General features: G+C 34.5%; 3 protein-coding genes across 3 annotated transcripts; all 3 read right to left on the reverse strand.

Moving 5' to 3' along the window:
* Positions 1-2,382: 2,382 nt before the first annotated feature.
* On the reverse strand, positions 2,383-7,293 carry LOC101214776 (la-related protein 6A). Its single transcript, XM_004134528.3, has 11 exons — positions 6,968-7,293; positions 6,442-6,523; positions 5,332-5,426; positions 5,167-5,238; positions 5,001-5,080; positions 4,821-4,905; positions 3,600-3,647; positions 3,440-3,505; positions 3,190-3,372; positions 2,932-3,025; positions 2,383-2,860 (listed from the first exon to the last, which is right to left on the reverse strand). The coding sequence occupies exons 1-11, from the start codon at positions 7,196-7,198 to the stop codon at positions 2,730-2,732; spliced, it is 1,167 nt and encodes a 388-aa protein (XP_004134576.1). The 5' UTR covers positions 7,199-7,293; the 3' UTR covers positions 2,383-2,729.
* Positions 7,294-8,055: 762 nt separating this feature from the next.
* LOC101220961 lies at positions 8,056-11,398 on the reverse strand. Its single transcript, XM_004134553.3, has 2 exons — positions 11,173-11,398; positions 8,056-9,366 (listed from the first exon to the last, which is right to left on the reverse strand). Exons 1-2 carry the CDS (start codon positions 11,258-11,260, stop codon positions 8,270-8,272), a joined length of 1,185 nt encoding a protein of 394 aa, XP_004134601.1. The 5' UTR covers positions 11,261-11,398; the 3' UTR covers positions 8,056-8,269.
* A 2,050-nt stretch (positions 11,399-13,448) lies between these two features.
* Positions 13,449-20,273, reverse strand: LOC101216212 (mannosyl-oligosaccharide 1,2-alpha-mannosidase MNS3). Its single transcript, XM_004134534.3, has 7 exons — positions 19,869-20,273; positions 17,797-18,755; positions 16,490-16,751; positions 14,772-14,969; positions 14,514-14,662; positions 14,114-14,397; positions 13,449-13,831 (listed from the first exon to the last, which is right to left on the reverse strand). The coding sequence occupies exons 1-6, from the start codon at positions 19,944-19,946 to the stop codon at positions 14,139-14,141; spliced, it is 1,905 nt and encodes a 634-aa protein (XP_004134582.1). The 5' UTR covers positions 19,947-20,273; the 3' UTR covers positions 13,449-13,831; positions 14,114-14,138.
* Between the last annotated feature and the right edge of the window lie 1,812 nt (positions 20,274-22,085).

Genomic DNA, 22,085 nt, shown 5'->3' on the forward strand with positions numbered 1-22,085 from the left:
TATGGACACCAAAATCATAGCCAAGACAGTGAGGTTAAAGAAGAGAAAAAGGGAAGAAACGTGAGACAGAAAATGATGAGAGAAAAAAAAAGAAAGGTAAGAAGAAGAAAGAAAGAAAGAACGCACAAAAAATGAGAAAAGGAAAGGAGAAAAGCTCTCCAAATCAGCACGACTGTAACGTTCAACACATTGTGAAGAGTCAATTCCAAAACATAATCAAGTTATAATTATTAAAGAAAATATAAAGAATGCCATTGAGATTTTGAGTTCACAAATTTGCTTTCAAATGTTGAATTTTTTACTATTTCACATATTTCCAAATTGAAATCTCAATATCAATATAACATAAATTTTTACCTAACTTGAGACCGACTGTTCCAATTTCGATAGCTAACAAAATGAGTTTGTGTACTTCAAAATCAAAACTCACAGTTTTCACCTGTGAAGTGATTTACAAAGTTCGTAAGTACCCCACCAGTTCATAAGTCCACATCTTTATTAATTTACAACTTTTAAAATACATCATTGTATATGAACTTTTGTCTACATTCATTTGAGAAACGCAACAATTTAGGTAGAAAATTTTAAAACGAAAGAAAACTCTCATCCATCGAACAAAAATATAAATTGTCTCGAAATTTTTATATCATTCACATTCTTTAATTGTATGCTAAAATCATAGTATAGAAAAGCAAGTTTAATTAGAGTTATTATCCTCGAATAAGTATACATGTAGTTTGGAACTTGGAAGGAAGTGAAGAAAACGAAGACGAAAATTATGAATGGACTGAGAATACAATGAAAAATATATGAAAGATTTGGATTTGAAGAAGATAAATATTATTTGTGTTGTCAACTTTAATTTAAAATTTCAAGCAAGAAAACTTACAGTTCTTTAAAGAAATTTGTTGCGTGAAAAATCATTACAAACATTTATACATACCAATTATAGTTTTATCTATTGTTCATATGAAAAACGCAAAGGGAAGAATTTAATAGTTAACACATCCAAAATTATAACGTTTCTATGATTTGAAACTAAATTTAATTAAAATAAATAGGTTGAAAAAGAAAAGTTAAAAATTAATTTTATAAATATGTGCGAACAATACGAGACTTGCCAAAGTAATCGTCATCTTAGCTTGATGTTAACTGACATAACATTTGTTCTCAAAGGTTATAAGGTTTAACTTTCACTATATAATTTTTGTACTAAAGAAAACAATAGAGAGATTTGTAGTTCAAATTTCTATTTGGGTTGTTTGGATCGAAAACGTTACTTTATAATTAAAATAAATAATTAATGTATACATAGAGGAACTAAACTATTAAGTGTTCGATTTACTAATTCTATATATAGAAACCAACCAAAATCAAATAGCAAATTACATGAATGTAGTTATAAATTCAGTTTGGCATTATTTAACATGTTATATTAATTAATCAACTTTAAAGAAAAACAAATGAGTGATTTTCTATATTGATATTTACAACGACCCACAACCCAATATTGATTAAAGTTTATCAGTATCATAATTAATAAAATCTAAAATTTTATTAAATTTGATATATTTATATAATTTTGTAATTTACAATAATTTTACTTAAATAAATATAAACTAATTGCAATATTAATAACTGGCAATTATATTTTCTTTTAGTAAAATTGTAGATTTAGTCAAAGTAAAAAAAAAAAAAGATTGAATAATGACAAAAGTTTATAATTTAACTTAAATTTAATATTAAGTAGTAAGAAACAATGTATTAGTTTACGTACAAAAATGATTTTATATAACAAAACTCTAAAAATGTTTAAAACATGACAATGGATTCTTTCGCCCTACCTATAGTTTTAAATAAGTTAATGACTCTGTACCTTGATTTAAATTTTTGGAGAACGTACCTTTATATTTAAATCTAAGTTCAACAATTAATTGATATTAATTTACCAACAAGAGGGTTCAAATTCAACTCCAGAGCATTAAAAAACCCATATTAAATAAATTAAAATTTTCCTAACAAGTTGTGTAAAATTTAATGGCAAAAAACTTATGAAACAAAACAAGTTATTATAATATTTAATGAAGATTTTTCTTCTTTTGCTTTATTATAATATTTGGAGATGTTGAAGACAAAATGCATAAAATTCTAAATATTGGATGGAAACGTTGGAGCAAGTGGCCTTTACAACTCATATCACAACAAAGGACTTATTCTTTTTTTCCTTTTTGTAAAAATCACAATCAAAACATAGATTCCATCCACAAATATTCTTTTGGTGGTTGAAACCACCCCATGGCCACAAAACATGTAATCAACTCTTCTACCCAACAATTTGCTTCATCAGAGAAAAAGAAAGATGAGGGTATGGTACAAAATCAATGAAATGCAAACGTTTTTAATATTTTTGTCACACTACAAAGATATTACTGTTTCAAATTCCCCACCCTACTGGACTAAATAGACAAACTGTTTTCATATTTTTAAATAAATGAATTAGGTTTTTAGCTAGACTCAGTTCGAAAATTCAAAACCACCAAATTTAAACATAGCATACAAGTGAACAATATACAAGATAACATTTAATCAAGACACAAATCTTTCGAGGTTAGATACATTTTGGCCAACCTACTTAGACATATTACCAGGACGCGTTCTAGCATGCCCATCAATCGAAGTAAAAAACACAGAAAGTTAAATTTCTACAAACCCACTTGATGAAATTCTCATTATATGCTTTGGGTGGAGGTTGGAGGTCGCCCACGCCCCATTGTGAACCCCCGAGTTCCATCAGGCATTTTTGGACCAGGGGGTGGCTTCGATAGTTCAATGTGATGGGTAGAAGTTGTAGTTCCATGACCTACAAAAGATTATCAAGATAAATTTCTCTTAACATGAAATTTAAGATAACGTGATCAAAGCAGTAGGTACCCATTCCGTTGACACCCTTGTACTTTTGTCTTCTAGTTCGTCCCTGATTTTGACCTCTATGTCCATGCTTGTCTTTGTGTTGATGATCGCCCTCCTAAATTTGGCAAACTTGATATTGTTATCAATCACATCAAGCATTTTCTTGGAAGGGGAGTTGAGAATAACCAACACATGATGGAAAATCAAGAACAAATTTTAATTAAAATGTGTGCCCAATAAAATGCGCCCAGAAAAAGAAAGTGCAAGAGCAACATTAACCTCCTCATCAGGCACATCGTCATGATGCTCATTTACAACGTTCGGAATTTCTTCATTACCATTCTGATCAGTTACTCGCCCAGGTATGTTCTTGTCAGGACCATTCTGGTCAGCTATTCTCCCACTGCTGGTTTTGTCAGGTTCAGGTCCTCGCCAATGTTGTTTCCTCTGGCCATGTTTACTCTGAAGTTGAAAACTACATTGTGAATACAATCAACTTAAAATATGCAAGTGAAATGAGATACAGTACCATAAGCTTAAGAGGCTTAACCCGCATGCCATTTCTCCAATCTTGTTCATCGTTTAAAGTAGCCACCTAATCAACAATCAGAAAAACGATTATTGATATCCAATCAAATATGGTATGATTATTAAATTCAAGAAAATAGAGCACATATCTGATTACTCACAGCTTTCTCAGAAGCCTCCAGAGTCTCATACTCCACTAGAGCATGCAACTATAGTGACCAAGAAAAAAGGCGGAATGAGTAAACATAGTTTGTTTAATCTTTTAACGTAACTAAATTTACGTCAAGAAATCTGAGACAAAGCATGGCTGCATGAATGTTTTCAATGGCTAAAGAGATGCCTTTTCCGTTTGAAGAGGCAAGGCAGTAAGAGGTGTTAGCTTCAAATTTAATTAAAAATACTTTGCAGATTTTAAATTGATATAAAAGTGAGAAGAAAAAAATCAACCCACAATTTTCACTTAAAATAAAATTTCTAAAACGATGTTTTTAACATCACTACTATCATGACTAATAGGATTGATTTATACAATAAAACTGTCTGGAATGTCTTTAAAGTCATGGTAGTGAAGTAGTAGTTCAACTTGTCACAACTCAAACCTCTATGGGGCTGTTTGGGCTCCCAGCTTCAATTGGGTGGACACTACTACATCCCACGAACTGTTTGGGATTCCAATTATAATAGTTGGAAGTTGGTGTTTCCAACTATTGTAACCCACAATTAATTTCAAATCTCTCTTTGTTACGGTGTATTTTATAAGGACAAGGAAATCGCTATTGTTTTTCTAATCAAACCACCATAAAAGGCAGGGTGTAGAGATTTTAAGTCTCAATGCGTTTTCACGAAGACACAAGTTTCAAGGCTAAAAGTTAGAGTCTTGCCTTGAGGCGAGCAACCACACTTAAGCCTCAAGAGTTATTAAAAACATTGGATACATCACTCTTAAAACATTGGATACAACATACTGTATTGAACAGTGCACACGTATAATTTTCTCTCCACCTGCAAATCAAACTGACGTTGTATTAGTCCTACCTCCTCTTAACTTCAGGACCCAACATGCTACTTTCAACAAAATTTCAATCTGGTGAAAGAATCCCTTCAATTTTTTATAAAAAATTCCTACCTACCTTTTCATAAATGTCAGTCCTGCTACAAAGTCTACATATGATGATTTCGAAAAAAGAAAACAAATTGAGACAACACTCTTTCATGGTTAATGTGAGAATATAAAGAAACAAAGGAAGCAAAATATTCACCAACATATACCACAAGCATCAGAATCATTACGAGAGCTGAAATGGGAAGGACGAGCATCACCACAATGTCCCCTTTAATCAGAAACTGAATTTTTATTCCTATCAGCTGGTTACACTATTTACCTTATTACTGATCAGCACATCACCCTTGCTGCTTTTCCCCAACTTGTCTACCACATGTGGGTCACAAATGGTGATACTTCTTATACTAAAAATACAAAAAATAAAAATTAATCATGCAGTGAAGTGTGAATGGAGAAATATTTTCATGAAAACATAGTTTTGGAAACAGGAATGGCATACCGTCCAGCCACTCCAAAAATTCGTTTCATATTCTCCTCTGAATGATCCTCTGGTAGATTTTCTACCAAAATAGTAAATAACTATACTCCACATAGAAATGTAATAAAGTTACCATAAGTTTAAGTTACACAACAATTGTTAATTTCATAAGTACACAAGCAAATACCTTAGGATCCCTAGTCTCGGGCAATGAAATAGGATGGAGTCGCTTGACTTTTTTCCCATTAGAACTCACGACCTGCGGTTGGCAAGAAAATTAAAATGTACTCGTGGCATCATGCAAAAAGAGGCATTGGTTGCCATATTTACAAGGAAGAATGAAGTATCTTACAAGAACAGAAGATTCCCTCAGTGCAGCAGTGATAAATGAACGATCGTGTGTAAGTTTCCTCATTCTCTTGAAGGAAGCAATAATAGCTATAGGAACTAGAAAAATAAAGAGAAAATGAATTTCAACTTATTTGTGCATTGATAACAGTATTGGTTACTACAAGATATTACGAAAAATCAGAATCTCCAGACAATTTAGAGTGAGAGAGAAAAGAACAAAGACAAAAGGAAAATGAGCAAACAATAAATATATGAGTACGAGAAAATGAGCAAACAAATAGGAGAATCTGGTGCCATGCAAAAACTATTTACACTTCACATGAGCTAGAATTCCTGTGAAGTGCTTGGTAAGGTTATCATGTAAAATATAACATTTCTACTAAATTCACATTAATGTCCAAGTTGGGGGGTGGGGGGAATATGAAAAAAAATGAAAGACCACCTCCCGAGCTCTTCCATAGCAACAAGATAAGTCAGGTAATCACATGGTGTTTTAGATGATTGAAAACCCAAGAATTCACAAGTCACAACTAGGCCATTCGTTAGGCTTCAATTCTTTTGTAATAATAATCTTAGTTTCAAGTTTGATACTACAATTGATTGATTAAAAGTTAAAATCTGAAAATAAACCCTTGCTGATTGATTAAAGAACTGAAGTCACAGCAATAGACCTAACAATTAACTCCCTGAAGCATTTCCATAGAATGAATCTTTTTTTCCAAATTATTACTCTTAGCAACTCCTATGTTTGAAGAAAAAATGCTGCCAAATTAGACTACAAACTAAAAATGTCTACAAAAGCTATATTGGAATTTTTAAGGCAATCCGTATCAGTCAAATGAGAGCGATCAAAGCTACTCAGTTTCCCTAAGTCATACAGTAGAAAAGGGAATTAGAAGTACATATATCTTCCTTAATTTCAATAGTTTTATGTTTGGCTCGGGAGGAAATTCTTCCAGATAGTAGTTCAAAATTTGACAAAGAAACCAAAGACACCAAATTCTTTCGTAAGTGTTCAACCCTGTAAAGAAAGTCAATATAACTGGGAGTTTTCATTTCCACTGAGAGATAATAAATCTCCATAAAAGTGAACATTACCCAAGTAACATACCATAACCCTCCTTGTTCTTTTTGACTAATCCCAACAAGTATTTATCGGAGGGCAAGTTTTCATCGCTGAAGTAGTACTCTACCTGCGAAGATATTTAGACCAATCATGAGACGACGATGGCATACTGAAACACTCAACAATATTATAAAAAAAAACTGAATGAATTGAAATCCAATCGTCAAAATCTAAATGCTCTCTTCAGGCCTTACATCAAAAGACTACACTAATAATGACGTAACAAAGCATCAAATATACGATATCGCGGCCGTGAAATGATCAATTGATCCCATAACTTCCTTTGCAGTTGACGGTCTAACCATAAGCTTCCCAACGTTCTAATATTTGCACTAAGCGATGCAAGTATACATACAAAAAGTCACAACTAGCAATTCAAATACATGTGCAAGACAGAAAAAAAAGATTTATATACTGATTCACAAATCCAAAAATGGCATACCAGGCAAAACCTAAAGGCAAAGAAATTTGAGGTTCAATTGGATGGACGGTGGAGAGGCGGTAGAGTTACCTGCTTAACAATCCTTTGTTTCAGATCCTCAGGGAGAACAGCAGCTCTCACCGCGGGTTCGTGTCCCTGATCGTGACTCTCCCTGGATCCCTGGTCGTGATCGTCTTCGGATATCAATGGTTGAATATCCGGCACATCGAGACTGGGTGATCCGACGGGATCTTGAGGTGGGGGCGACGAGAGGATAGAGTCGGCGACGGAGGACGTAGTCGGAGGCTCATCGCCGGACATGGTGAGGTGAGGAGGAGAAAAGCGTTAGGCGGTAAGAACCTAAAGTACCTTCACGCCCTCCGTTTCTCCTAACTTCGATGAGTTATTCCGCGGAGCATTTTATATGAATAGGCGACGGCACCCTCCATGGTTGAGGGTAATTTGGAGAATTCACTTATTTGTTAAGGGCTTTTGAATTTCATGTTTTGCCCGCAATTTCTAGGAGTCGATCGCGGCCACCGCTGTATTGTATTGTCTTATGACCTTAACCGGGTCGGGTTTATTCCACTTTCTCTGCTGTGAAATCGAATTGGATTTAGGGACATTTTCAATCTAATCCATGCTTTTTTTTGTTATTTTGGGTGAATACCCTGAATTTAGTTACTAACTCAATCTAACCCACGGTTGAGTTAGGTTGTATATATAATTTTTTTTAAAAAAAAAAAAATTCGTTTTCTAGTTTTTAATGGTTATAAAAGTTTGAAATTGTTACATATAAATTTCAAACATACATAATTTAAACTCAAGCTTATTACAATTAACATGTTAATAAAACATCGTCATGCCTACACGAATTTGTATTGCAGTTTGATAAAAGGTGGTATTAGTTGAATTGAAGATATGAAATTCTGTTATCTACTTTTAAGATCTGCAATCCAATAAATGTTATCTTAGGAGTGAGGAGATTAAGTGTCATACATGATTTGAAGTTCACAAAACTTGATGACATGATTGTACATAATCTTTATGAAATAGTGAGTTAAATTTTAACATAATTATATTTAATGTCTTTGTTAATAACAGGATCAAGTAATCAAAGAAACTGTCTAAATCTTATACAGTTTCAAAGGAGAGTGGGTTTGAAAGTGAAATGAGGGTGGGTGATCAAAAGTATTTAAATTGCTTTAAAATATTGTGATTCACCAACGCTAACATAACTTACCAAAATTAAATTTTAAAAGCAAAACACCCAATGCAAAGTGCAAACTAAAGCTTGCTTTTGGTGGGGGTAGAGGGACTGCTTCATTCTTTCTTACTTCTTCCCGTTCCACAACTCCAAGCCCATACACAAGGGTAAAACCGACCAATTCCCTAAACCAAGGCCCAGATAAGTAACCAAAGCCCAAGCCCAACACCGAAAGCCCAAAATCCAGGCCCATTTCTACAAGAGGAAGAAAACCAAACTCTAACATCATCCACGACTGGGCCACACAGAGAACTCATATCGTCAGTCCTTGTATTGTAATAAACACTGTAGAAAGCAATCCTCGTCCTATCGGCCTTCGCCGTGAAATTCAGATTCACACTTTGGAACGAGGAGTTGGAATCGGGGCCGGTGTAGTGGAAGTTCTGAGCTTGATCTCCGGCGAACGCCATTACGGCAAGTGGCTGCTTGCATTTATCTCCGGCTTGGCCTAAAGAGAATGTCATGGTGTACGGCTTTTCAGGCGTTGTTTCAACCATTTGAGAGATGATGCCTTCCTTCCCTGAAAGCAATTCGATGGCTCGTTTTCCTTGTGGGACATTAAAATGGTACGAATCAATGTATCGGACCGCCCGGTTTGATTCCACGATCCAACCCGGTAACGACGACGTTTCTTCGTCCAAATTCGTTGGGATCAACACGCCAAGCGAACCGTTTCTGAACATCCATGGACCGGATTCGAAATCTCCATTGTTCACCGCATTGTCTTTAGGTCTATCAGGAATAAAAATTTTCTTGATAGCAATGTCGTCAATGATGGGGCCACAGGTGGGGTCGTCTTCCATGCCGGGGTTACGGAAGACTAAACGCACCGTTTCCTCCTCGGGTTCGAAGGCGTAAGTGTAAGGGTCCCAGCCTTGGACGCTGTACAAGGTTTGAAGGTCTATGGTTTGTGATGAAGGTGGCACCGACACGTTGAGGGACTCGAGCTGGGCGCAGGTGCGAGCGGCGCTGAAGGTGACTGAGTAAAGCGCCCCTTTCTCCACCTTAAGTTCTTGGCTTATTTCGGCGTCGTTCCCTAATCTCACTGCGTGTCTACCTTCAGGTACAATGAGGATCATCCCACCCTGTTTTTGGCCAGACTCTACCAGCTCAACAGTGCCGTTTGATGTCCAGCTTGGAATTGCGGTGGGTCCTTCTATTGCTCCGTCGTTTGGGAACCCGCCACTTGGGATTGTTTCGAAATCACCGTTCGCCACCAATCCTGAACACACAACCAAGTTTCCATTTTGAATCCACTATATACTAAAATTTAAAATGTGTCTGATAAGTTATTAAAACCATTTCAATCCAAATCAGTCCAATAGAACTTAAACTTTACAGATGTTGAGTAAGTGTATACAATGTATAATCAAAATACATAAATTCAAAATTTAAAAACCTATAAAACACTTTGAAAAAAGATATAGTGAAGGTGTTGTGTAAAAACCATATAGTTTTGAAAAAGATACTATAGTTAGATAAAAGGAGGGTGTGGAGAAGGGAAAGTGACTAAAGTAAAAGATAAAAGAATAAGTAAGGGAGCCCATAAGAAATGAATTGAAGAGAAGAGAGTAAAAGAAAAGAGAAGGAGTGAGTGGGCGCCCACGTACGGCATTGAAGAAGCCCCAACTTTACTAACTTTAACTTACCCACTTGAATACGACAACGAGTGAAGGGTCGTATAGGGGCAGTATTAACGCGTGGGACCAAACCCTTCCTTCCATTCCAGCTCATTTCCACATCAAATGAAATAATAATAACAACAACAAAAAAGGTCTCTCCCACCGCCGGGAAATCGGGATAAAGAGAGAGTGTGAAATGACGAAAATCACTCGGGATCAAGTCTCTTTTTAAGGAAAGGATGGAGCCCTTTTCTGTCAGATTAATAATAAAGGAGACAAAATCCCTTAGCGGGAAAACACAAGCAATGTCTATTATGGTCATTTTATCTTCATAAAAAGAAGCAAAAGGATTAAAAAACAAACCCCGTAGGCCCATAGGTAGCAGCACCCAAAGTGTTTTATTTATCACTAGATGAGCATAATTACCCAACTTGATACTACTCTAATAAATTCCCTTTCAAAAAACACCTAAATCAATTATATTAAAGGCAAAGGGCCCAGAAGTAAAGGACTCTCTATAAATTCTATAAAAGAAAAAATTAAAAAAGAAAGGGAAATTGGTGTATGATGTAATAAGGTATAACAAAGGTCAAAAGAAAGGTATAGAATGAGCTTTATATTGAAATTGTTCAACATTAAATTTCAAATTCATATGGCCTACAAAAACACACAATTAAGGTCCCATTTAGTAAAATAACTTATAAATGTGTTGCAATTTGTACACCAACGTAAGTTAAGTTGGAGCTCAATTTCTAGAATGAAAAATGTAATAGAATTTGCACTTACACTTTTCACACGATTTTTTATTTTAAAGAAAAGGGATTAGGAAGTGGGTGCGCGATTTCATGAAGGACTGATATCTCTGTGGAAAAGTGGTGGGAGGCAGAGAGATTCTTTAAAGAAGTCAGATCGGGACGGCGAGTAATCCCTTTCACAAATATAGTAACCACCGGCATGGCAGCCGTCTACGGCGGCGATTTTACGGCAATGACTGTTGTTCATAAGCCATTAATGCGTTTTCTATTTTAGCTAAATAGTTCGTGGGATTCATAAACAATTTGTCCAAAACTAAAAAAGTAGCCACTACCAAACAGAACAATCCACCCCATAGATACGAGGCTTTAAATGCTCAAAACACTGTTAACAACCAATTCCTCTAAAAATAAAAATAAAAAATCGATTCCCTTACGAGCTTTCCAATTCAAAGGAAGCCCTAATTAAGGAGAAATTTCAGGAAACAGAACCACCAAAAACTTTTATGGAGAAACACGATTAAAACAAGAAACGAAGATCAAATTCAACGGGGGAAAAAACAATTGAAAGCGGTATTGATGAGATCTTAGGTGCAGGGTAGTGGAAAGAGTAAGAACAGAATGAAGAGAAAGTAAAAACAGAGAGAAACATACCATCATCAGCTAGGATTTGCGAAGCGAAATGAGCAAAAACAAGAAGAATAAGAGATAAGCATTTTCGAAATATAGGCGTATGGGCCATTGTTTTTTCGCCCAAATCTGAGTGTCTGCCTTGAAGAAGAAGAACAGTGATTTTGCTCTGAGCTCTCTCTCGCGGATGTTTTGTAGAGTGAGAGTGAGAGTGAGAGTGAGAGTGAGAGTGAGTGCTTCTCTTACCAAAAGATTCCACTTATAGTGTCCAACAAATGACATTGAATTTCTTTTTTACTATTATTATTATTCATAAAATATAATATTTATTTATTAAGCTATATTAAAAAATAATAACCACAACCCTTCCAACTTTACCTTTTATCTTTGAGGGAAAAATAATTCTTCTTTAAATATTTGTTATATTTGAAGAAATTTGAAATTGTTGAGGTTTGGGAGAAGGTGAAAAAGAGAAGGGGAGAGTGGGAAAGGGTTTAGGGGGTGTGTGAGTGTTGTGTTCCCATTAGAGTAGACGTTTATTTGCAATGAACCTCTTTTTTCCAACCCCTTTTTTTAAAGTCATCATCTCTTGTTTGCGTGTTTTGAGAAACGGACCGTGGTTTTATCTCTTCTCTGACTGGGTCCCATCCCCATCCTCCTCCCCCACCACCGCCGAGTCACTTCGTGGGTCCGTCAGATGGTCTCTCCACTTCTGGACACACCGTTTTTCTTTTTTTTTTTTCTCACACCTTCTAATCAACTTTGTTTCGTAATCATCCACGAATCAAATTTTAAACTATCTTTAATTTTTAATTGTATTGATCTCAATTTTGTTATGGGCATAGTTTCTGTAGGCTGGTTCATGTTTTGTTTGCATTCTTTTACTTTCTTTTCTATTCTGAATATATATCTGTTATTTTAAAAATATTTTAAAAATATTTATCAATTATCAATAAAATAAATTAGTGATCAAAAGATGAATGATTGAATTTTTAATAGAATATATACTTTCACCATTTTTTTTTCTGAACACATTCTTTCTTCGCTGACTTCTTTCTATGCATTAAAGAAACTAAAGGGATATCTTTTGCACACTTTTTATGTAGAAGCAGTGAGAAAATAAGAGACTTCCTTCTTTATCTTTAACCCACTTTGTCCCACTGACTAACCTATCACATGCCAACCTTTTTTTCTCCCATAGGAAAAGTACCCTTTTTATCAGTAAAATTTAAAGAAGGGGGTAATTTAGTTCTTCCTGTTTCAAATTACTCATTTTAGTATTTAAACTATTAAAGATATGTTAAAAATTCTCTTACAAATATGTTCGTGTTTAATTTGAATAGAAATATTACAAGATGGTTTATGTGGCAGGACGAGTTAAAAATTAACATCACCAAAGTCCTTTTGTGATTGTTAAAATTAACATTGAAAGTACTTTTTTTTTTGTGTGGAAATAACTCAAAAATAATTAAAATCACATTTATGACTTTAGAAATAATTCATAAAATATTAAAATGGTATAAAAATGTGTTGAAATTATAAAATTAGACATGTGGTTGAGTTTTGAGGATTAAATGATTTTAATAATTTTAAAATCATTAACGACTTAGAAGCATATAATATACACTTAGTCCTTTTTCAGCAAATTAATTGAAAGATGGATTTAGTTGGAGGATTAACCCATAACCAACCCCACAATTATTGTCTCACATTTTGTTTGTAGTTGAATAACATCCACCTCGCTCTCATATTGATTATTTTAAAAGGCAAAGTATATGGGCAAAGTATATGCCTATCTTTTTCTAGTAATTTGGCAATTCTAACGTCAACTTTTAAAGAACCCATAATCATGACTTATACAAATTTGGAACCAAAACATTAATTCAATCGTAGCTAAACTTCTTTTTCCACTTAAACCATCACTCCCACTATGTACACACACTACTACTAGCATGATGAAAAACCTCAATTGAAATTCTGAATATGCAGGTGTAATGATAACAATTCATTCCCTTTTAATATGGAAGGTTAATTCTTTTTTTAAATGAAAAGTAAAAGTGATTGAAGTCAATGAAAACAACACTTTAGAGACTCCAACATACAATATTAAATCTCCAATTGATCCAAAAGTTTAAATTTGTAGGTAAATATACATTTCAATTGCTAGTAATTTTTTAACTCAATCGAAGATAGTTAACCGAGGTTTTTCTCATCTTATAGTGAAGAAAGATTTCTGATATTACAACTAAAAAACTTAAAAGACTAAATTAAAATAACAAAACATGCACTCACACAATCGATGAATAGAATTGAAACGGTTGAATGTGAATAAATGGAAACAACTAGCCGCTACTGTAGTTCAAGTTCATACTCATATTCAACTTAGTATTTCAAATTTCAAATTTTTTTTTTAAAAATTGTTTGAGAAAACACGAAAAATGGTTACATTGTGCACAAATTTTAATGATCATGATCAAAATTATTTGTTTAAGCTAGACTAAGATGTAGAGACTAGAAAAACAAAAAACCTATATTTGAAAAAAAGAAAATAATTCAACGAAAGGTTAAATTATCGAGATATCAGTAATGCACCTCATGTGAATTGGCAAGTGAAACCTTCTATTCCATTTGATTTTACCATGACAGGCTTCCGTGAGCTAATGTGGTACGATTAGTTGCCAACCTAATTTAGATAGAAGATTAAAAGAAATATCAATGGCTCACAGTATTAAACATATTAATTATGATTTTACTGAAATGATTGATTAAAAGAAGCAATATTCACATTTTGTAAAAGTGGTCCTTTTATACTTTAAAAAATTTATGTTTATTAGCACAATTTCATACACAATGAAAACTCTTTAATACAAATTTATGGTTATCCTAAGAAATTTGGTGAATATGGCAAAATTTTGATCAAACAAAATAGCAATTGAAAATATTCAAAAGAATACAGGAAATTTACCTTTCAACCGAACACAATTTTGGTATCATTGAATCTGAATATTGCCGTCCATTGGTAGAGGATGTGCTTCAGTATTGAATACATATTTATCCAATGGGATCGTGGAACTGTCCCCAAATAGCAAGTACAAATACTTGAGTGTCTCCCCCAGGAAGAATGTCTCCATTTTGTCCCTTCTCCGAGGAGGAATCGTAGTAACATCATCTAGTGATGTATATCCACCACTACTAACCTTTGTGTGCCTCTCGAATGCTTCGAAAATCTCCCACCCCCATGCACGATACCTGCAATATGTTCATGTAAGCATCCTTTTTTTTTTTTCTCTCTCATCCAATGTGAATAAACGAAACACAGTTATTGAACAATACAAGAGGCATGGTTAATGATATAGAAACCATACTTCGGATCGCCTGTGATACGATACAGGACAAACAATGACTCGACTGTTTCGGGCCGCATAAGATTATGACGATCCAGTGGCTTGATTATTATGTCATCAATGTATTTCGATTTTTTATTTCCACCATCAAGGCCTTGTTCAGAATATTCCTGGACAAGCATGTGCGTGGAGTTTTTAGATTATTGGACAGCATGAAGAAATGGGGAAACATAGATATAGCGAACAAATTTACAATAGATGATGGGAAATTAATCCGACCTCGGTATGAAAATAAGCAATTTCTGGGGCAAGACCGGTAGAGGTTACTTCATACATTTCAAAGCAAGTTTTTGCAAGATCCTCTGCCAGATTTAAATTTTCCAGATCATCAAAGTTCAACAAGCTTTTACTCATGGCTTCTTCCTTGGTGATGCCCTTGGTAGCACCAAGAGCAAGGGTACCTGATAAGAAACATACCTAAAACAAGCACAAGTTTATTAGTTTAAGCACTTTTCTAAAACAAAACAAGGATTACTATGATGCTTTATTATGTCACATAGCTTTATTCAGATAGCCAATAATCTAAAGAATCAAAGTATTAATTTGAAATCTTGATGTAGAACCCTTACAATTGAGCTGGTGCATAAATTAAGTCTTGAAATAAATTCACATCAGAATAATGAAGGAAAATGTGCAGGCTTAGTAAACTCATCAACTAAATACCGAAATAGATACAAGTCCAGATGAATTTATATATATATATATATATTGAGCAGTATCACCGATGAATGAAATGGACAACAACAATGGGTAGAAGTAGAACCCAGCCACCATTACAAAGGACCTCCAACTAGCGAAAGGTGAGAGATTATGTATTAATCTATAAAGGGGGGCACATTTACACCAATAAAGAGCAGTAAAAAGCACAATCGTGAATTGCCCAAGTGTTAACCTATGAACGGGTAGGATGATAGCTAACGGTCACTTTTATTTTTATCTACTATTTATTTTAAAAACTAAATAAATAAAGGCTTTCCTCATGTATACATTCCCCCCATTTACCAGTATATGCATGTCCTCTTTTCCCCAGCATCATCTAATCTCATCACCAAATAGACTTTCTCGCCAAGCTAAATTAAAATATGAAGTGGGCTTGGCTTTATAATTACCAAAATCCAGCCCCTTCATAAGTAAACTCAACAATCTCCCCACCAAATATGATGTTTTCTGTTGGATCTCATCTTTGCATAGAGTTTTGTATCCCAAGCACGTATGACACTTGCGTATGCCAAATGGGGGTTTTCTCCCCAAAAGCAACTTAAGAGACGTAACTTTTCCCTAGTACTTGAAGACCGACACACATCCTTTTTCACAATTGACGTAGGATAACGCAAGATTTACTCCCTATCTCCTTGTATTCATTAAAGAGAACAGGAAAGATATATTCACGTTGGCAATGACATTTACTTTTTTTCCGTTAGCATCCGTTCAATTGAATAACTAGTAGGCTATTAGATGTTATCTTGGAGACGTGTTCATACTACAAATAAATGGCAACACTGTACAGATAAAACGAAAAGAAGCCCTAAAGCATAAAATTTGCCTCACTGCATAGAAACAGATGAAACGGCCATTTGTGAACAAAGCAGCAGAGAAAGAAGTTTGTATAATGTGCTGTTTCCATTGTAACCCTAATACTGATCTTGAGGGCAAATGAATGTATAGAGCCCTATACTACATCAATCAACGAATACATATACCATCTTTATCATACGTCACATTCTTTTTCAAATTTTAAAGCATATTTCTAAGCAGCCAGAGACATTTCAAAGTAGAATACCTTAGACAAATCAAAAGTCAAACAACTCCCAAATTGGGGTTAATCTTCCAAATTTTTTCTCAGTTTGATCCAATGTTCCTTGATATATACCTTGACTATACCATAAGCTGGTCTACCAGAAACGTGCATATTTGATATGGGAGGAAATCATACATACCAGATGATCCATCTTCGGACTAATAGTAGAATCTGATCCATAGGGCAGTTCTCCAACAAAAACCAACCCATTTGGAATAGACTTCCGAACAAGAAGATGTTTAACACCTTTCATGGCTTCTTCATACATATCATGTAGGTAAGTGAAATTACTATTTCCGCTTGTTCGCTTCTGAAGCCACACTTTCAGTAGATACTCATAGTAGCTATCACCACGAGATCCCAGTCTTATGGTTTCACCACTAAATTTGCCAGTATGAGGGCTGCAATCGAGAAGAAAATTACACAAAAATAAGTAAATTTGGTCATCACCATATCCTCTAAGTTAAAGGAACATTTCAAGAACTGAAAAGCACGAGAGATTTAGAATGGTGGAAGGAACCACATTAGACCAAAACTCATGAAATTCAAAGCCAACCTTTTCAGGATTAATTTGTTAGGTACCCAAACCAGCACTTTCAAGAGGGCTGGAAATCCTCTCCCAAAATTCCCCAATTAGGAATTCACCATACAAAAATTTTCCCACTTCCTCTCAACCCACACCTTCTATTTATAATAAAAACCTGAACAAACTTACTAACTAACTACTATATTGTCCCTTCTAAAACCATACTAATATTCAACTAATAATCTTATTATTTCCCTAATTAGGGTTCTTACATAATGCTTGAAAAGACTAACAGCCACAGGATCATATGTTCCCGAAAAGGAAAATAAAACTGATACAAGCGTAACAATTTAATTTCTCTTGGCTTCAGAAGAATAACATCTCTTGATTGGAAAGAGAATTTTGCCAACATGCCAAAGGGCTCAATTGAAGTCATATCTCAGACACTGAGATTATAATTGACAAAGATGATATTTCTTATGATACATTATTTAGGTTTGCCTATCTTGACACATCAGAATGATTTTGATGCCCAAAAAATTTCGTCTCAAATAATAGTGATTTCATTTATCCACAACGAGAAGCCAGAAAAATATACATATCAATAAAAGAAAATTGAAAGTTTGACATAAAATATATACTAGTAATATTCATTGAATTGATTACATTCACGCACCAGTTTGTAATACATTAATACTGAAAGTCAGGTATACCAGAAAATGTCCCGGGAGATATGCTATCAACCCAGATGAAAACTAGAGAAGTTTACAAAAGAATTCATAATTTAATTTTTTTTTTTTCTGATTCATCCACAGATCACGCAACAAAAGGGCATTCGAAGTTTGACACAAATGTTAAGACATATCCATACTGTCTAAAATAAAGTAAATTACTTATAGCCAGACATAAAAGCTCCATACCTAATATAGATGGGAACCAAACCTTCCACTTTTGGAAGGCTCTTCATGTGTTCCAAGACCTTCATAGCAGCAATTGAATACTTTGGGTCGCCTGAAACAGTACTAAGATAATTAAATTCCAGTTGCAAAGTGGATACTTCGGATGTACTACTTGATCCACCAGGAGCTGCATGGGCAGAGGAATCTTTTAAAACTACATCACAGAGAGGAATAGCAGTTGGACTGGAGGTAAAAGCACTTAGCAAACGATCAGCCAAGTTCTTCGCAATTTCTAGATAAACAGCAGGTTTGGGTCCTTCATTTCCAAAGGTCTTCCCATACTCTCCAGCTCTCAAATGATATGCACTCAAGAGACCACCTACAATACGTATGGTAGTTTCAAATAAATTGACTTGTCCTTTTTCCTTAATTCTATCCATAAGGTTTTTTTCAATCCATGAGCCTGCCTCAGAGACAATATCACTAGCGCCCATTATCATGGCAGTGTCAAGGGCATCCACAACTGTAGCACCTAAACCTCCCAACCCATCGGTTCCATGCTGGCTCAGTGGCATAAGTTCATCATACCCCATTGCATACCTTTTATAGCCGGACCATGCATGGATAAACGCATCCTTTACTTTCTGTTGCCTTGAAATCCATAAAGACTCAGAGATTAACGTGTTTGGATCGATATGATAGCTAGTATTGCTACCTTTTTCATCTGGTGGTAATTGAGGGGGAAGCCTAGGAGCTTTCCTCCATAAGTTCCTGAAGTTGATGCCACCATTATTTTTAATCTCTTGTTTCTCACTATTCTCGCTAACTTTGGCAAGTTTGTTGGGAACATGGACAGGAGTAGCACTTGTCAATAAAAGATATGCCAAACCGAAGATCAAAAGTAATACAAGAAATTTTCCTGTGCTACAACTTAGATAATCACGTTTTCTGCTACCAGTGAGTAAATTCTGAGTCATCACCTGAGAAAACGAGATGAGAACTTTGAGTCATAACTCAAAACAAATAATGTACATCCCTATCAAATAACTCAGGGTTGATCCCATAAATGGAAGATTCTGATAAATGCAGTCTGTAACCAATAAGGATTAGTTCAAACAATACACTTCCTTTTGTATAAAATCTAATTTTTGTACCACCAAAATAAAATATTTATTTTACTAGGATATGACATAATAAATAAATACAAAATTATTATGCCACTATATTCCATGTTAAGATAATTAAAACCGTACAAATTCCCAGAGTTACCAATCACAATGATCTCACAACGTGGGACGAGTATTTTGGAAATAAGTTGCATGTCCCACGTTCTAGACGAGCAGTTCAACATGTAAGGAGAAATTTGGAGGGAGAAATTTCTTGTCACTAAAAGTATTCTCTAGAATTATTCTTCCTTGAAAATTGATCTTCTCTGGTTCTTTCATATTGTCTGGGCAGTCATCCAAAAGTATTGGTAAGTCTGAAATTTACAGTAGAAGAAGACAACGTGTATAACCACCCATCACAGATTATACTTTTACGAACGACGTTGTGTGCTTTCACAACAATCACCGATGACCTAGTATCCATCACGCTACAGATTAAAGGTTGGTCAGTGGTCACAACAAACCAACAAGTAACCATAGAATCTAAACTGGCAACATAGCTCCTGGCAAATTCGCAAAACACAAGTATCTTCAGTCTCGCGTTTCTATGATAATTTACACCAGTTATGCACGCATTTCCAACGAAAATGACTATTCAAACAAATCCGAATATCAATTCCGTCGAGTTTCTAATCCTCCCCCGAGCCACCTCCATTCCAGAATCAACATCGCAGTCTTAAAATAAAGTAAATGGAATCGGCAATAAAATTTTCACCTCGAGAATCTAAAGTTTTTCCAGGCACAATCAAAGTTCAAGGAACGAACAATTATTAAGAAATAATCGTTGCTAGAATGTAACTAGAAAGCTACCAATTCATCCAAACACTAATCGAATAAAAAAAACCACACACATGGAGTGCCTGATAAGCAATCAGATTTCATGAAATCGAAATGGAGAAATTAAGTCAAGATCTAGCATAGAAAAACCTTGACGTAGGATCTCTGTCGAAACTTAGCATTGTCGTAATGAACATCCTTGACAGAGTAAGGTAGAGAACTCGACATATTCAATTAGATCACGTTCTAGGGCTTTCGTACGGTTGGCCTCCTCTCAGCTACGCACGGAGGCCTGAGTTGCAGAAAGAGAGACGCGGAGATTTAAAAATGGCAACGGATTCCTAATACCTCTTCTTACATCATCCGATCGACAATTACCGGTAGAAATGATCGGAAATTTTGAGCGGGAAATTGATTGGCGGCAATTGCAAGTATGGATTAAAAGCCCACAAGAAGTGAAGGTCTACGGGTCGTATAGAGAGAGAGAGAAGAGGAGAGGAAGAAGATGAACGAAATTTGAAACAAATAATTATTATTCCGCGAACATTACAATTTGGCATTAAGTAGGAAATGGGAATAGAACAATCAATTTATACCCTCCATTTATAATAATTATATCAATCAAATAAACACTATACTTTAAGTTTTCCCTTTTTCTTTTTAAATTGTTCAATATTTTCTTTTTATCTATCAAAAATTAATTTAATTAGTATTTTTTCTAATAACAAAATAAATTAAAATATTAAGTTATAGCAAAATATTTATATTTTATAACTCCCTATCAATATATCACTACCCACACATATTTAAAATTAGTTAATGAATAATTTTTACAAGTTTAGTATAATTGAACATGGAAGCAATCAAATTTAACAAATTCCTTTTATTTAATAAGCTTGTCACACATCACATATATCAAAGTGGAGATTCTATCGATCTTTAATCTTTTTTGTTTCATTTAATTTATTGTTTAGTTATTTTTTAAGATCGTCACAATGTGACTGACAGTTTTACATCGTTATAAATATAAGAAAAATAAAAAATGTACTTTTAATCATTTGGGTTATGTGTATATAAATTTTCAAATTTTCGTTCTAATTAACACCAGTTATGGAATAATTTTTTCATCCAATAACCTAATACACTAACTTTAATTAGAACCTATATAGTTTGACATTATTTATTTTTGTTTAGGGTATATGTATGTATATATATAGAACATGGTTGACCCATTAAACAGGGGACCAAATTACAACATTAAACTCATTTCTCAACAACAAATAATATAAATTAGAAACCCCCATCCATCTCTACATATACATCATTCATTATATATCCACACCTCCCTCGAATAACATCTCCTCTTTCTTTCTCATTCTCCATTAAAAATTTGGCTCTCTCGTACCATTTTTGCACACAAAATGAAACTTACTCATCACCGTAACATCCAAATTAAAACCCTTTTGATTTCTCTTTCTCAAAAGTGAAAAATGGGTTTCAAGATTCCCTCTTCATTCTCATCACCAAATTACCTTTGTTTCTTTCAAATCTCTCTCTCTCTTATTCTCTTCTTCCTCCTAACTCCCACCACCTCTTCCTTTAAACCCCTTCCCGGCCATGAACCAAGCAACGTCCGCCACCGTACCACCGTTGTCCATGGCAGCGCAATCACCACACTACGGCGAGAAGTAGATCATCCTCATCATCATCATCATGAATACAGAAGCAACAAATTAGAAATGGAGATCAAAATTAACAAGATAAGCAAGAAGATGATCAAAAGGAAGGTTGTAGTACTCCCGGGCGGGTTTAAAAGCAGTAATCATAAAAATAAAAACGATAAAGGAAGTGCTTTCTCTGCAATGCTTCCAAAGGGATTTGTTCCTCCTTCTGGTTCTTCCCCTTGTCATAACGAAGACCCTCAATCTTCATCTCTTGCTTTTTACTGCCATCTTGATCGCCCTTGATTATTAATCTGCCTCTTTTATCCATTTGGGCATTCTTTTTCAGGTGGGTTTCAGCTAAGTTTCTTGCTTTTGTTTTTTTATTCTATTATAAAATCTCCCCCTTCTTGAAATTGTGACAAATTAAACAGTGTAATATGGTCTCCATATATAAATATATAGAAGAAAAAAAGGAAAACCATTACTCTTCTCTTCTTCTCTCTCTTTTTGTATATTATTTAGAATGTAATTGTTTACAACATAGAAATTTAGGAATTCGAAAAGTTATTTTCTTGGATTAACTATAAGCTGTCTCTCCAGATTTGTAGATAAAAACAAGTTATTTATATACTTCTGGAAAAACTTACATAGCATTGGAGAGTTTTAGTCTTTTAGAGACTTAGAGTGAGGAGTAATTAAAGTT

The sequence above is a fragment of the Cucumis sativus genome, chromosome 6 (assembly GCF_000004075.3).
Source record: "Cucumis sativus cultivar 9930 chromosome 6, Cucumber_9930_V3, whole genome shotgun sequence".
Taxonomy (NCBI): domain Eukaryota; kingdom Viridiplantae; phylum Streptophyta; class Magnoliopsida; order Cucurbitales; family Cucurbitaceae; genus Cucumis; species Cucumis sativus.

Bases quoted from the DNA above. Each gene is read 5' to 3' on its own strand.
- LOC101214776 (XM_004134528.3), bottom strand. From the start codon at position 7,198: ATGTCCGGCGATGAGCCTCCGACTACGTCCTCCGTCGCCGACTCTATC. The intron at 5,427-6,441 runs GTATGTTACTTG...TTATTTTTCTAG, and splicing joins AAAGAACAAGGAGGGTTATG to TTCCTATAGCTATTATTGCT. The intron at 3,648-4,820 runs GTAAATAGTGTA...TGGTCACTATAG, and splicing joins ATGTGCTGATCAGTAATAAG to TTGCATGCTCTAGTGGAGTA.
- LOC101216212 (XM_004134534.3), bottom strand. From the start codon at position 19,946: ATGTCGAGTTCTCTACCTTACTCTGTCAAGGATGTTCATTACGACAAT. The intron at 16,752-17,796 runs GTATGGAGCTTT...TCTCGATTGCAG, and splicing joins TTGGTTCCCATCTATATTAG to CCCTCATACTGGCAAATTTA. The intron at 14,398-14,513 runs GTATGGTTTCTA...AACATATTGCAG, and splicing joins CGTATCACAGGCGATCCGAA to GTATCGTGCATGGGGGTGGG.
- LOC101220961 (XM_004134553.3), bottom strand. From the start codon at position 11,260: ATGGCCCATACGCCTATATTTCGAAAATGCTTATCTCTTATTCTTCTT. The intron at 9,367-11,172 runs GTATGTTTCTCT...TTGTGTGTTCAG, and splicing joins GCAAATCCTAGCTGATGATG to GATTGGTGGCGAACGGTGAT.